This window comes from Apodemus sylvaticus, chromosome 1 (assembly GCF_947179515.1).
Source record: "Apodemus sylvaticus chromosome 1, mApoSyl1.1, whole genome shotgun sequence".
Taxonomy (NCBI): domain Eukaryota; kingdom Metazoa; phylum Chordata; class Mammalia; order Rodentia; family Muridae; genus Apodemus; species Apodemus sylvaticus.
In genome coordinates, this window is record NC_067472.1 from 127,384,578 (window position 1) to 127,400,682 (window position 16,105).

General features: G+C 47.3%; 2 protein-coding genes across 2 annotated transcripts in view; both read left to right on the top strand.

Moving 5' to 3' along the window:
• The window catches only part of Sec11a (SEC11 homolog A, signal peptidase complex subunit), a 32,023-nt gene extending 28,306 nt beyond the window's left edge, over positions 1 to 3,717 (top strand). Inside the window, exons 5-6 of the mRNA XM_052159778.1 lie at positions 2,882 to 2,939; positions 3,180 to 3,717. Coding sequence (XP_052015738.1) covers positions 2,882 to 2,939; positions 3,180 to 3,230 — 109 coding nt within the window. The 3' untranslated portion in view covers positions 3,231 to 3,717. The remainder of the gene's footprint in view (positions 1 to 2,881; positions 2,940 to 3,179) is intronic.
• Positions 3,718 to 13,132: 9,415 nt separating this feature from the next.
• Nmb (neuromedin B) lies at positions 13,133 to 15,937 on the top strand. Its single transcript, XM_052159788.1, has 3 exons — positions 13,133 to 13,486; positions 14,045 to 14,217; positions 15,819 to 15,937. The coding sequence occupies exons 1-3, from the start codon at positions 13,330 to 13,332 to the stop codon at positions 15,852 to 15,854; spliced, it is 366 nt and encodes a 121-aa protein (XP_052015748.1). The 5' UTR covers positions 13,133 to 13,329; the 3' UTR covers positions 15,855 to 15,937.
• Positions 15,938 to 16,105: the final 168 nt, after the last annotated feature.

Sequence of the window (16,105 nt, forward strand, 5' to 3'; positions counted from 1 at the left end):
ATGGCCCTAAAGTCTGCCTCAGGCTTTGATGGTAGAGTAAATACTAATGACCCCAATGTGTGTAGTGTACACTGTATACGTGTAGTAAAATATCCCATAAAAAGTGATGTGCCATAAAATGCACGTAAATTACATGTAAATACAATATAAAGCTTGTGTCTAGGTGCGGTGGCACATGTGTAGTCATAACTGGGGCAGGGACAGGGTGCTCTCTTGAGGGGAAGCTGTTTGCAGCAGCACATTGAGACCCTATTTTGAAAAACCTGGATTGCTAGCTCAGTAGTTAAGAGCCTTTGTTCCTACCAGAGCTTAGCAATTCTTTGTGGGGTCTCTTTGTAGCTCTTGGAGAAACCGCATGTTGGCACAGATTTGCTGTGGTGAAACTGCTTGCCACCATGTACCTGAGCCACACACCTAAACATCAGACCTAAACATCTTGAACTTAAGTGTGCAAGAACATTGTTTGGGGTGCATGTTTCAGGGATTTGCTTAAACTCAGAAAACCTGGGGACACTAGAAAAGTATTCCTGGTGATTTAGTGTTTCATGTAGCCCAAGCTGGCCTCCAGCTTCCTGTTGTAGTTGAGGATGACTCCTGGCTCCACCTCTCAGATGTTGGGATTTAGGTGTGCACCCCCTTGCCTGAATTATGTGGTGCTGGAGATCAAACCCTGGCCTTCATTCCTTATGCTGGGCCAGCATTCTGCCCTCTGAGCTGCAGCTGAAGCCCCAAGTGACTCTGGTAAAGAAGCTCCAACTGTTCAGAGACATTAGCATGTGGAAAGGGAGTTTGGGGAAGGGAGGGAGAAAGACCAGTTTAGTTCTGAAAAGCATACAGGAGATGGATGGAAAGGAAGAAGAGTTGTTAACAGAAAGTGAAGGATACGAAGAACGGTGTCTGTTTGCCTTGGATGGCAGAGGTGTTAACTGGGAGGTGATTTCTGTTTCTCTGGCCTGTGGCATGGCAGGAAGGGTCTGCACAGTGAAAGTGGACGGTGACAAGAGGAGTCCACTTGGGACACTGCCACATTATGACCAGTCTACTTGGAAGTCTGTCAGTGGCGGGAGAATGAGGAAAGGTGGACATTTGCATTTGCTTACCTCCTTTTCTATCACATCAGTGACACCTGAGAATTTCCTTGTTTTATCCTGAATTGTTGTTGTTGTTGTTGTTGTTGTTGTTGTTGTTGTGAGTTGTTGAAATAAGGTGTCATTGTATAGCACTATTTGAGCTGGAACTTGATATGTAGACCAGGCTAGCCTTGAACTCAGAGATCCATCCACCTGCCTCTGCCTGCCAAGGGCTGGGATTAAATGTGTGTAGCATTAGCCCAGCTCTGCTCTGAAGGCTACAGTGCTAAATTGTCTTACTTAGGAGATTTAAAGCCTGGTGAAAATGAAATTCCCGAGAAAAAGAAAAAAAGCCTGCTCAAACATTCCATCAGGCAGTACTGAGCCACAGTCAAGGTTCAGCAGAGTGAGTGCCTGGCCCAGATGAAGCCTGGCCCTAGAGGTTTGAGCTCTAGCTTGGTGAGACTTGGTGTGGGCGTGTGAGCACACATGCATGCTGTGCACCTGGGCGTGTTTACTGGAAGGTTGGTGTACAAAGCCTTGAGATTATGGGAGAACAAGGTGGCTGCTCTTAGAGGAGAGTCAGGTACCGAATAATTAGAACAACAAAGCTCTTAACATTGTGACAGAGACCTCAAAGGCAAGTGCATGGAATGCGTTAAGGTTTGTCACCAGGTTTTTGTGCTCAGTTTGAGGGGATGAAGAAAAAGAAAGCTAGTGGAAACACAGCTGGGGAGACGACCCAGTGGTCGAAGTGTCGTCAGGTCTCCAGAGCCACTGTAAACGCCAGGTGGGCTTGGCCACCCATCTCTAGCTGCAGTCTGAGAAAGAAACAAAAGTACAGATACAGCAGTCTAGAGGTAGGTGTAGAAATATTAGGTTTGTGGGTTATTGAAACAAAAGAGAAAGGATTTCAAGGGCAAGTTGTAGCCATTACAATCAAATACTGGGGCTGGAGAGATGGCTCCCTGGTTAAGAGCGCTGGCAGCTCTTCCAGAGGACTTGGGTTTGATTCTCAACACCCATGTGCAGCTCACAACCATCTGTAACTCCATGTCCAGAGGATCCAGGGGCCTCTTCTGACATCTGTGGGCACTGGGTATATGTACATACATACACCCAGGCAAAATACATAAATAAAATAAATAAATCTAAGAATTAAAAAAATACTGAAGAAGTATATATGAAGATGAAGGCTAAGACTGGTTTGCTGCATGTGGTGATAAAATGGTTCTAGAAAATTTTCAGAGCTAGGCACAGTGACACATGTACTCATCCCAGCATTTTAAGAGACTACGGCAGGTGGAAGTAAGCTCAAGGCGAGCCTGGGCTATATTTCAAGACTCTAACTAATAAATAGAATCAGGATTAAGAGGGCCAAAGCCAGACTATGGTTAAATGAGTGGGTGGTGGGGCCCTGAGCTCTTCTCTTCAGTGACTACCTGACATGAAGTGCCTTGCAGTGTGCTACCACGCTTGGCCCCTCCCTGCAGGCTGTGAGCTATCTCCAGCCCCTAGCATTGGAGATACCAACTAGAGACCTAAGATCTCTGGTTGGGGGCTGACTGCTTCTACCACACACAAGCCATGCACCTTGGGCGTGATCTGTTTCCTCATCTATAAAATGGTAATAATCCTAACTTCCTTGTAACAGGCTGTTGAAAGGAACATATAATGTATACAAGTGGACTTTGTGAACTGAAAATCAGTACTCTGGAAGGTACTGGTGATTAATAGTAAATGTTAGCAGCTGCTTCATCTAGGGTGTTTTTCTTTGATGATAAGTTGTTTGTCTACTTGTTTTGTTCTAGGTTTGTTCCCTATATTGGAATTGTGACAATCCTCATGAATGACTATCCTAAATTTAAGGTGAGAGTACAACTGTATGCTTGATTAAAAGTGAACGGATCTTGGGTTGAGAGGATCACTCAGCAGCCACATGCTTAGTGATCTTTTGTTTAACTTTGGAAACTGTGAAATGGATCACAGTTAAAGCATGAAAGAATAATGTAGTTTAGTATTGATCCTGGTCACAATTGAGTTTATGACGATGAAGACTTAAGAGGTGTTGGGAGCATCCCTGACATGTGTTCCTGTTTCATTTTTTAGTATGCAGTACTGTTTCTACTCGGTTTATTTGTACTGGTCCATCGTGAGTAAGAAGTCAGCCTCGCTGTCCCTAGGAAGATGCTGAGCTTGCTGTTACTGAATGTTGGAGTAGATCCTGACCTGTGATTGGCGGATATTCGGAGGACACACATGTCGGCACTTCTTGGTAGCACTGGTTTGCATTACTTTGTGTTTCCACACCTGAGGATGTGTGGGCGGGTGCATGTGCACCGTGGAGTGCACACAAGGGGACTGTCAATCACAGGGTTCCATATGTTGTCATTGTCACTCTTTCACATTTTTGTACATCAGTGAATTTTTTATATTAAAAGGTTGAGCCAAAGCCCCCAGTGTTTGTATTTTGAAGCCAAGCTTCACTTTTAAAGTGCCTACAGAGTTCTGTGAATGCAAACACAGCGTTTGCTCTGCGTGAGCTCAGACCTGCCGTTCCTCCGTGCGTACCCGGGAATGGCACATACTGAGGTGGTCCTAAGTCTTAACTTTTCGAAATTTTAAATAAAAGACTTTGCACATTGAACCCTTTCCCTGACTTGTGTTTGTTGGGAAAGCTGAACTGTGCCGTTCTTGGCTGGTCCTTAGTGCCCACTGTAGGCTTAGAAAGGCTTGGGTGTGGCTGGGCGTGGCCACATATGCCTGTTATCCAGCTCCTGGGATATCTCAGCCCCAGAAGCTGAGGATCAGGAGTTCTAGGCCATCCTCCACTACATTCTGAGTTCAAGGCCAGCCTGGGCTACTTTAGTATGAACAGTCCTTCAGCTGTAATAGTTGACTGAATATTAACAAATGGGTTTTTTTTGTTTAGGTTTGTTTTTGTTTCTGTGAAGCCAAAGTAGCCATTGACGTTCATAGGAAATCTCTTAGTCACAATCAATTCTTCACTAAGGTGTGACTCAGATATGTATAATCCCAGATGGTGTGACTGAGAGGTCCAGAAAAATCTCACCTGGCTGTAAAGACACCTAACCCTTTGTCTGCTGGAGGCTCTTGCATCTCCAGATGCTACGCAGAGCTATGTGTTAGCATCTGGATGAGGCAGCTGCCCGGTTGGGGGGTGGGGGTGGAAGCCAGCGCCCTGCTCTCTAATTCTCATTGGCCTAAACCCCATTCGTTTAAGTGGCTGGCTTTGCATTTTCTCTAATGCAGGCTTAAGGAGACAACTTAAGTAGTGACTAAAAGCCCAATTATGTTTTCTTTTCATTTTGAAATCAGAATGTAGGGTAAACCAATATTCAGTAACAGAAAATACTTCTAATTCTGCCTTTCTTGTTTAATGTAAAATCTCAAAGCAAGCATGTGGACAGCTTCTGTTTATTCAGCTGAGGTGACAGCCTGTGCTATATTGCTAATGGAATGGAATAGACAAGCTTCCAAAGCCTTCCCTGTATAGAATACTGCTATCTGAGACCCATTAACTAGGCCTTAGCCTTCAGACTTTGCATATGGTGCTTAATGATACCAGCTCTTAACAGATGGCCTTCTCAACCTGTGAAACTGACTTCCCATGATCCCAGGGTGCTCAGACTGCCCCTTCAGGCGCATGACAGGTTATTATCACTGTCATTTCTTCCTCAGTAGTCACCCATGGGAGAGAGAGCTCATATTCTTTCTGATCAGTGCCCTAGCTCTTTTTCCTTCTTTCGCTAGAAGTTCTTAATTACAAAGGCTACATTTTTCTTAAAAAGTAGCCAGAGCACTTAAAACACTTGAATCATTCTATTAGCCAAAAGTAACAAGATTATTTTGGGGAGAGTTATTGTGTTCCCAAGTTTTATATTTTTGAAAGCTAAAACATAAGACTTAGCACTAAGAGTCCGGGAGCTGGAGAGACCATGACTCAACACTAAAAGTACTGGCTGTTCTTACAGAGGACCAGTGCTGTCAGACTTCCGTCTCTTCTCAGCTTCCTCATGGCTGCTCACCTGTATTTCCAGTTCCATGGGGAATCTGATGCCCTCTTCTGCCCTCCGTGGGCACTGATGACATATGGTATTCGTGCATACATTCACATAAAAAAATAAAGGCTGGAGAGGTGGTTGTTGGTTAACAGCACACACTGTACCTTTAGGGAACTTGAGTTCAGTTCCCAGCACCCCAGCTCACAGCCACGTGGGACTCCAGTTCCAGTGCTGCCTTCTGGCCTTCACAAGTGTGCGCGTGTGCACACACACATACACACACATAAATAAAAATATATTTTTCAAGAATAATAAACATTTTGAGCTTTTTGAAAATATAAGAAATTAAGACGATTCTTGAAATGGGGTGGTTGGAGACAGAATGCACCTTGGGGTCCTTACTGCTGTTGCAGAAGACCGCATGGCAGTTCACAACTGCCCCTACTCCAGCTGCAGGGGACCCACACTTTCTGGTCTTCTTGGAACCCTATGCTCATGTACACATACACAATTTAAAATAAATCTTAAAAATCAGAAAATGTAAGAAATGAGCCAGGCACATCAGTACATACTTATAGTCCAAACCACACAGGAGGCTGAGGCAGGAGGACTGTTTGAGCCTACAGGGTTGAGACCACCTGGGCATCATGTTGAGACCCAACTCACCAAGACAAAAATACAAAGAAAATATAAGAAATGCCAGAGAAACATAACTAGTCATTGAATTGACTTCCCAGTTCTATGGGATTTGGCAAGATTAGTAGAGGTGTGGGGGACTCAGCCACTGGAAGATTGGAAATGGGGTGAGAACTAATAAAACTTTACATTGGAATCTGATGCTAGGATGATCTCTTGGCTCTCACAGCTCCAGCTAATAGACCCTTGTGTCATTTCCACACTTCGGACTTGACCTTCCCACTCTTAAGCTAAAGCTTCTCGGCCAATTCTCACATGTTCGGGAGGCACTAGGTGTAGTATTTTCCTGTTTCACCGCTAAGCCCATGTCTTCCTTTGCCATCCATTTTCATTAGCAATTACTGCTTCCTGTTGCTCAAGTACCACTCGCCATGTCCTGCTTATTCCTCTGCCCTGCCACTCCCCCACCACCCCGATCCCATCTGTTGGCACTGTAGGCCATTCCTGGGGCGGGGGAGGTGCCTCTTACTTCGGAAGTATATGTGACTGAAGCAGACAGTTTGTTTCATTCTGCCTCTGCTGTGCATGCCAGCTCAGTTGAGGATTTGGATGTGGCCAGTAGTAAATGAGCATCTCCGTGCCATCGTCCGTGATGTCCTCACTGCATTGCCCCTTTCTCTCCTCCGTGCTTGTCTAAGGCTCACCGTCTTTAGACATAGTTGTTCTGCTGCTGCTGATCCTTGACAGCTTTACAGCATTTGGATTTGGGGTATGGTCTCAAGATTGCTGGGGAGGTGTGAGCTCCTCTGCTGCAGGAGCCTCCTTTTATAGGCACTGTACTGTTTCTCCGGTAGCATGAAGCAGCGTCTATTAAGTGCTGGGCACAGTCATGCACTGGAAGCAGAGGCATAGTATCTTAGATTAGTGTTGTTGTGAGCAGAGCGTATGAATCATTAACGTGATTTGTACTTTCCTGTTATTTAGTAAGTACATTCTCTCTCTCTTGGCCTTGCCAAATTTGAATCTGAAAACTTAACTCTCACCCTGGTTCCGTCTAAACAACACAAGTACCCTTGAATGTTAATTCTGCTTTCTTGTTTCTGCATGCCCAAGGGCTCTTCCTGTGTTCTCTTTATTGGTTGGGCTGTTGGCATTTGTCACTTTACCTAGGGAGTGATAGGTTTTGAGAGCCTCAGCTTTCTTGATGGCTTGTGTCTCTTTCTGGGGACTGGCACAGAGGCTCTCTAGGGTAGTGCTTTTGTGCGGGCTTTAGTGTTTATCACATTCAACCAGTCACCCATCACATGGGGGAGACCATTCCATCGTCCGCCACTGCTCTCCTTATGACAGTGTGCTAACACTGTTGAGCTTCAAGGGATGATCTAATTGTAGCCAGCTCCATGGACTCGCCCTTCCTTAGGGTGCTCTTTGAGCCAGGAAGACGGTGCAAGCTGTTTTCTGCCTGTCTGAACCTTCATCTGTTCTCTGATGCTGGAACTGAACAATACCAGGGCCTGTGGTATCGTCATAAAGTGTGTGGATGTAGAAACCGCTGTTTAATCGAGGAATGTTTTTGAGACTAGAACAATCAAAGCTTACCACAGATTGTGAAGACATTTCTTCCAAGACTCACTGTAAGCCTCTCTCAGGACTGACTCTTCTGTCTCAGCTCTCCTCAGACCCTGTTCTCTGCATCCACACAGGTCTTACCATGTTGACATGCCACCTTTGCTTATGCTGGTCACTGCCTGGGGTGCAGCTAAGAAGTTTCTCATTCGTTCAGCAGATGCTTATTGACCCAGCTACAGAGGTGAGGGAGGAGCAGGCTTTGGTGTCCTCTCAGAACTCTGCCTTGGCAGGTGGGACATGGCAAGGACTCAGCCTTTCCCGCATAGGAGCCTAGTGTGACCACAGAGAGATGCTGGGGCTTCCCGTGGAGTCATGCTTATTCTGGATGAATGCGGGTGATGCGTCCTGCTTCAGCCCGCCCAGGGCTTTGTCCTTCTTCTCAGGGCAGCTGGCTTTCTCTGTGTCCCTCTTTCCACTAGACTGAGGGCTGAGTCCTTCAGGCATTGGGACAGGTCTGGCTTTGGATTCATCTTTGGGTATCATTCATTTTAGTCATAAAATACTTGGTACAGTATTTTATTTTTAAATTTATTTAGTATTTATTTATTCAGTACAGATAAAGCTAATATTATGGGATAAAATATAAAATTGTAACTGAAGAAATTAGAGTTGAAATCATTATTGGAGTGGAAATGGATAAAACCAGATCTGAAATCAGTTGCTTTATGTAAAACCTAAGATAATGAAAGATTCTGTTGTCTGCTGGAAGAAATCTGTATCTTTTGACTGTTGGTTTCCTAGTATCTAGTACAAAGAAGGAAATATATTATATTCTGTGCTTTATAGAATGGGCATAAAATTAATAAAAACAAAGTTGGGTGGTGGTGATACATGCCTTTAATCCCAACACTCGGGAGGTAAAGACATCTCTGTGAGTTCCAGGACAACCGGGGATACACAGAGCAACCCTGTAGTAGTAGTAGTAGTAGTAGTAGTAGTAGTAGTAGTAGTAGAGGATACACAGAGCAACCCTGTAGTAGTAGTAGTAGTAGTAGTAGTAGTAGTAGTAGTAGTAGTAGTAGTAGTGAATACACAGAGCAACCCTATAGTAGTAGTAGTAGTAGTAGTAGTAGTAGTAGTAGTAGTAGATACACAGAGCAACCCTATAGTAGTAGTAGTAGTAGTAGTAGTAGTAGTAGTAGTAGTAGTAGTAGTAGTAGAGGATACACAGAGCAACCCTGTAGTAGTAGTAGTAGTAGTAGTAGTAGTAGTAGTAGTAGTGAATACACAGAGCAACCCTATAGTAGTAGTAGTAGTAGTAGTAGTAGATACACAGAGCAACCCTATAGTAGTAGTAGTAGTAGTAGTAGTAGTAGAAGAAGAGGATACACAGAGCAACCCTGTAGTAGTAGTAGGAGGAGGAGGGGGGGGATATACAGAGCAACCCTGTAGTAGTAGTAGAGGTAATAATAATAATAATAATAATAATAATAATAATAATAATAGAAAGTTTATAATAGTTTCCAAGGGCAGAGAACTCTTGGGCCACCCTGTGGTGTTACATAGTTATCCCTGTCCAGATTGGCCTGGTAGTTTTGCTGAGGCTGTTCCCCAGAAGTTACTCAGTACAGTTAGTTTGGCAACATCAACAAAGAGCCACCTGAATGGGCACAGCAGCCCATGGCAGCAATCCCGGCCCAGGGAGAAATGGAGGCAGGGACAGCAAGAATTTAAGACCCAGCCTTAGCTACAAACAATGAATTTAAGGCCAACTTGAGCTACATGAGACCCAGTCCCAAAACATAAACAAACCAAAAAGCCGCATCTGTCAGATATTTGAGCTTTCCTTATGATGATCTGTAAAATCCTAAATCCCCAGGGGCATCTTTAGGAAATAGAAATCGGATATCTTCATTATCCTGACACTTCTAAGTCTCTTACTCTGATCAGTCAACATTTTGTCTTGTTACCCCGGTTTTTCTGAAGCTTGTATAATAAACAGTGCCCTTTTCTCATATACAGTTAATTTGAACTATTCCCTCTGACTTACGAATGCCTGTCTTGGGCATTCCCAGCATGCCTCTGCCCACTTTCAGTCACTCCACTACAACCTTGGCTTTAATAGCCCCATCTATTTGGATTGGTAAGCCTGGTTCCAGCTTTAATTCAAGGAGTGTAGTTAGACAAATTTATATTCAGAACTTAATGTTAGGCAAGTAAATAAATTAGCTGACATCAGGCTTTGATTGGCCTGCCAATTTATTCAAGCCAAACCAGAGTGCTGCAGAATTCTTTCTCAGAACTGGCCAAGAATTGAGGTAATCCTAAGTGTGGAGGCCCACGTCCTCCACCCCACCAGCAGGCAGGAGGCAGAAGCAGGCAGATCTCTTTTAAAGAAGAAGAGGAGGATGGGGAGAGGAGGGAGGGAGGAAGGAAAGGGGTAAGGAAAGGAAAGAAAGAAGTAATGTAGGCATGTTGGCATTTTGATTCAGGAACTAAAGTGTCACAGGCCTGCTTTGGGCGGGACCTTGCTCTGTTGTGTGGACACGCTGGTCTCACTACCGACAAGTGAACGTTTCCTGGTGATGGGCTTCAGACTTCACCGGACTTTGCTTTTCCTGGGATCCCACCATCCGCTCTACTAAAAGTGCTTTACAGTTGATAACAAACTTTTATTCTTTCCTGTTTTCGACAGAAGCAGGCTTTGATGGAAGCCATGCAGGGTCTGCTTCTTCCCTGCATCTTCTTAATCACCCTTGTATCTGCCCTTCTCCTCTCCTACTGGGCTTTTCCTTCTAGGATCTTCTCTCGTCTTTGTCCAGCTTCAGCCTGGCGATGCCCACCTGCTGGGGCGGCTGCCCACGTTGGGCACTTGTGTCACTAGCCTTTCCAGGCCGCATCTTCTCAGTGTAGATGACACACTGCTTTCTGTACACCTGGACCACCTTGCTAATCTGCTAACCTTTGTGGTGTCCTCGGACAACCTGGACGTCGTCATCCTATCAGATGGACACTATACTGCTCTTTCGGCTTTTGGAAAGAGGGGAAGACATTATGTTCTTGCGACAGTGAGAGGGTGCACTGAAATGCCACTTAATTGCTTCAGTCAGAACTCACAAAGGGATTGAGCTTCATTCTGGCGGTGGCTGCTCTAATGATGGCTGCAAAGGCAAAAGCTATTGTTTTCCTATTTAACAAGCCTCAGAATTAACCACTGTCCCACCCTGGAGAGAAAGCAGAGATCAGGCGTTTGCACTATGTCTTTGCGAGGTCTTTGTACAGCAGAGCTCTGCTCTTTCCCAGTACAGGTTGCTGCCCTGGGTGCCTTACCCTGTTCCATCTTTGGAAGTTGAATAGGCCACTGCAGAAAACCTAGATTTGCAAAGTCCTCTCTTCCTCAGGTTTGCTCAAATTACTAAATCTCTTAGAAATCGTAAGATTCTGTACCAGGTTCCTAAGTATTTAAACCTCCTTGGACCCTCAGTAATGCGCCACACATCCCAGCACTGGAGAGGCTGAAGCACGAAGATTTTGAGTTCAAGGCCAGCCTTGGGCTCCACAGTGAGTATAATTCTCTAAAATCCAAAAACATTTTTAGAAACCCTCTTTGGGGTTGAAAATATTACTTCAGTGTGTAACTGTCACCTTAAATGCACAAATGTTACATGCACAGTTAGGGCAGCTGCCTGGCCTGCTCACTTCGCGGGGCTTCCTGGCGTCCTGAGCTCTCTCTCTCATCACTGAGTAGCGGCTTCCTGGCTTTCTTTGTGTGTCAGACAGAGCTGGACAACGGGCATGCGTGTGTTAGGGAAAGCCCTGTCTGTTCTCGCTGCTTTGGGTGTGTGAGGCTGTGCTCCATGGTATCATGACGGACGTGAAGCCTGACTTCAGTGAAATGTCTGCGCGAGGAACGCAGCCAGTAACATAACTTCAAGCACTTAAGGAAGTCAGAGCTCACTAAATACTATTTCCCTTGGTTCCTACATCCATGGACCAAAGCGGTAGTCTGGGCGTGTGATGACTGCAGAACAGCGGGAGGCAGCCGCCGGGGAATGATTATTATGGGAAGGTGATAAGAGCTATATCTGAACACCATGGCTAAGCTGTGACAAGAAAGCAGGGAGGTGCGAATGTCAGATCGGAGGTGAGAAGCAAGGAGACTGAAGGGAAAAGCCATGGCCAGAAATGGCCTGTCACTGCCTGTGGGCCACACTCGAGCAATACAGCCTCAGAAAGCTTCCCTGAGCCTTTGGGGTGGCTCAGCTTAGTAAAGTGCTTGTCATGCAAGTATGAGGACCTGAGTTCAGATTTCCAGCACCAAATAAAAAGCCAGGGGTGTGCGCAAGCACCTAAAATCCCAGTGCTGGGGAGGTGGAGGCAGGAGGATCCCTAGGCTTGCTGGTCAGCCAGTCTTGAATCACTTTCAGCAAGAGACCCGGCCTCAAAAAATAAGGTGCGGGCTGGGGAGATGACCCAGTGGATAAAAACGCGCTTGCTGCAACAGGCTGAGCTAAGTTCAGATTCTCAGAACCCACACGGCAAGCTGTATGCACTGACATACATGCAGTCGGTGACCCTATGGTGAGATGAGAGAGCTGGGTAGAAGAATAACCCAGACTGCGGCCTGCTGAACCCGACAACATGACAGACAGCAGAAACAAGCAAAGCAGAAGGTAAGAACTGACCCGTGACTTCAGTGTATGAGGGCTTTGGGTGTATGAGGCGGTGCTCCATGGTATCATAGTATCACAAAGTTGTCCTCTGGCCTCCTCCACACATGAATGAGTACAACTGAGGAAAATGCCTAACGTGCTAACTTCTGACCTCCACAAGAATGCAAAGACGCACTCTGGGATGGTGGTCCATGAGACTCCTGGGCCTGCTCAGCTAGCTGTGTATAGCAGTAAGGACCGCAAACCAAGGAGAGTGCCTCACACCTGTAGTCTGGTACCTAGGGACCTGAGACAGGGGGATTGCTGTAAATTCAACTCAATCTGGTCTATGTAGCGAGTTCCAGGACAGAAGAGCTTCCTAGCTCATGTCTCAAACAAAACAAAAAGATTATGCTAGGAGGCTCAAATGTGGCAGTAAAGGGTTCGAGACTTAATACCCCATTCCATCTGTTACTCCTTGATATCTACCCCTGATTATTCAGGGGTACCACTGATGACTGAAGTCCAGTAAGGACAGCTCAGGAAGGCAGAGTTCTGCTCCTCAGCAAGTAGTTGTGCTGCTAGGCAGTGGTGCACCCTTTAGTCCCAGCATTAGGAGGCAGAGGTAGGCAGCTCTGGATTTGAGGCTAGCCTGGGCTACACAGAGAGACCATTCCTCAAAAAGAAATACACCACAAATAGTTGTACTAAAACATGTAAAACTATTAAAGGTATAGGCGTTATGGTTATTTCCATTTTACAATAGAAAAGTCATCTGGCCCAGCAGTCTTTCCACTGATCTGACCTACAGGGTAGGTTGGCCTAATGCCCAGTGTAATAAGCCAGGCCCTTTAAAGGGTGCCACTGCCAGGAGACAGCCCCTCGCTCCCTTCCCCACCATTCTGTCCCCATTCTGGGCACAGAACTTTTCCAAGTTACCCAATGTGTACCATTTGTGAGAGCAAAGCAATACAAGCAAGGCTCAGATGGTTTAAGACGAGGTGACAGGATTCTTACATTGGAATTCCTCTGCGAGATGATGCCAAACCCACGTTGCCAAGCGCAGGGCTTCTTGTTCTACTTCAGCTTTAAAGAGAAGCTTTAAAGACTGAAGTAACAACATGATAGCAGAAAGCTTTGTCGATAGCCTTGGGAGCCCCTTTCCTGGGGACGATGCCACACGCCTGTCTGTGGTGGGTTTCTCCTAGAAACTCTGGGATGCAAGGCTGTGTGGGCGGAGCCCGCGGGGGCGGGGCTCTGGGGCGGAGCGAGCTCCTCAGGCAGACTCCGCTCCAGGCTGTAGTTTAAAAGGCTGGAAGGCGGGCTTCGGGAACTAGCATCCTGAGAGTGCCAGAGAAGAGCCTGTTTGGCACAGCCATGACCCGGCAGGCAGGGAGCTCCTGGTTCCTCCGTGGTCTCCTGCTCTTCACATTGTTCGCTTCCGGCGTCGCCCCCTTCAACTGGGATCTCCCGGAGCCCCGCAGCCGAGCAAGCAAGATTCGAGTGCACCCTCGGGGCAACCTCTGGGCGACCGGTAAGTGTCAGGGGACCCCCCCACAAGCGTGCTTCGTTCTCCTTGGTCCTCAGTTTCCTTTTCAACCCTCTGGAGGCTCTTTGTAGCGGAGCTCCTGCAGACCCCGGGGGCGCTCATCAAATTTAACAGATGGGAATCTTGAGACCCTAGCACTCACAGACTTGCCTAAGATAACCCACTCAGCAAGTTTTAGGCAGATCTGGGCCAGCATCTTAGATCTGGTTGCCCGTCGGTCCCCCTTCCCTTAGGCAGACTGCCAGGTCTTCTCCCTTCGGGTCTCCTCTGCACATCCATCTAGAGGCACCTTCTCCACTGCCTTCCCGGACAGGTAATCTCCCTGGTCCTGGGCTCTCCTGACCCTTCTTCTGTCCTCCAGCGGGTCAGGAAAAGCGGAGGTTGTCAGCTTTGCCTCCACCCAGAGATCTGTGGCTTCTTACTGAGGAGAATGTTTCTTGTCTTCCCTCTGTGAGAGCTGAAAGGTAGAATAGACTAGAACTTGCTTATGGTAATAGAGTCCTCATCCCTAGCTTCCATGTACCGTGGCACCTCCTTTTTTAGGTCACTTCATGGGCAAGAAGAGTCTGGAACCCCCGAGCCTGTCACTGGTGGGGACAGCACCCCCTAACACCCAGAGGGACCAGAGACTGCAGCTGAGTCATGATCTGCTCCGGATCCTCCTGCTAAAGAAAGCTCTAGGCATGAACCTCAGTGGCCCAGCTCCCCCAGTCCGGGTAAGTCCCTTCCCTAGTACCAGCGCAGAAGAATCGACACCCAGCATGGGTTCAGGGTGGGACTGCCTAGCCAGAAGGTAATGTAAATGGATTCCAGAAAGCCGGGGTCCCAGGAACCCTGAGGTAGAATTTCCCAAAGACTGGAAAATGACGCAGCAGACTGCAGGGGGGGACAGTTCCTCCTTGCCCATCCCTAGTCTGAAGTCACAGACTAGGAGTATTCTAGCCCTTAAATAGTTCTCCAGGCCATACAGCCTGTCCACCCCAGCTGTCATCCAGTGTATTAACCAAGCCCACCTTTGCCATGCCAGCCTGTGCTGGTGTCCCAAGCTGTGAACCTAAGGCTTAGAGGTGGAAGGGAAGTTACCAGTGGTGACTACTCACAACCAGCCTGCTCGCCAACCTCACGTCCATTTCCCAATGCCAGTGTTCTGACAGCAAAGGCCCTGCAGGGCTCTGCACTTGGGATGCTTAGCACATCCCTGGGCTCTACCCACCAGACACCAGCAGCATATTCCATCCGCACCAAGTTGTGATAACCAAAATTCCCTGCAGATGTCCCAAATACCTCAGAGGTTGAGGCAGGGGGATGGTTTTGGGATCAGGAGTTTGGGAAAAACCAAAACCAAAGCCTTCAGACATGAGTGCTGGTATCCCCCAGGTGAAAGTGAGCTGGAATCACTGCTGGTTGTAAAGCATTGACCTGTGGTGCTCAAGGCCTTGGGGTCCTGCCGGGTTGGGTGGCAGCTCCTCCGTTCTTGGCTCCTGGTGTTGTCCCCACTGCACATCACTGTCCTGGTACTTGTTGCTGTGTGCAGAAGGCAGCGTGATGGTGTGGTAGGGTAGGGTGCATGCTGAGGTCATGCCTAGCTAAGTAGCTAGTGACCTTAGAAATGAGTTCTTCATCAAATAGAATCAGCAGGCCCACCTCCCAGTAGAGGAGATCACCTGTGTCACATGCAGCCCTGTGCTGGGCACACAGAAAGCGCTCGGTAAGCAGGGGCTCCTACCGCATGGCTGCAAGCCTCTGGCAGGACTTGGCTGACGACGCCCTTCCTATCCCTACTGGGCTTAGCACATGCTCAAAGAAGAGACATTCCTTAGAAGCAGGTCTGCCTCAGTCCCAACAAACATCCCTGAACCTCTGATGCAAAAGCGAGAAGCTTGGGCTAGCTGAGTCCAGAGAGAGAGAGAGAGAGAGAGAGAGAGAGAGAGAGAGAGAGAGAGAGAGCATCGCCTCTAGGGACATTATTTTGAAGGCCTGAAATACAAAGACCAACTAGAGAATCTCCCAGGAAGCAATGCTGCCGGGGCCAGTGGCAGAGGGAGTCGGAGTGAGGGGTCTGGAGCAGAGCTTGAGGGGTAGGGCATGTCGCTCACACTTGTCTAATGCCTTGGGCTTGATTTCTGTGGTTGTCATGACTACCCCATGGAGCTGGGGCTATATTCTGGGAAACCAATCCCCCTGACACCTCGGGTCTTTCAGGGAGAAAGGTTCCCACTCAGAGGCTCCGCCGAGAGCCTGCCACTGCCCTCCTGTGCACACACGCATATCCCTGACTCGTGGACTCCAGGGTCAAGTCTTCCCTTTTTGCTTTCAGTACAGGAGGCTGCTGGAGCCACCACTGCAGAAGTGATGCCAATAGTGGAACAAACAGGATGCTGGGCAGGAGCATGGCCATCCAGGGAAGCTGACCAATGGAACCCTAGTGGTGGCCTCATCTGGATATAAACCCAAAGCTCAAATGTGTTACTCCATTACTGTGATTTCTGGTTGGGTCACCAGGAATGTTGACAATGTAGACACAAAGTCTTTCCTGCTGTATTTCTTGCTTCCCTGGTGAAGTTGCAAATAAAAATACTGCTCTTTACACAGAATGTCTGGGCC

Excerpts from the sequence above, each read along its gene's own strand:
- Nmb (XM_052159788.1), top strand. The coding sequence starts at position 13,330 with ATGACCCGGCAGGCAGGGAGCTCCTGGTTCCTCCGTGGTCTCCTGCTC. Across the intron at positions 13,487-14,044 it reads GGGCAACCTCTGGGCGACCG|GTCACTTCATGGGCAAGAAG; the intron begins GTAAGTGTCAGG and ends CTCCTTTTTTAG. Across the intron at positions 14,218-15,818 it reads GCCCAGCTCCCCCAGTCCGG|TACAGGAGGCTGCTGGAGCC; the intron begins GTAAGTCCCTTC and ends TTTTGCTTTCAG.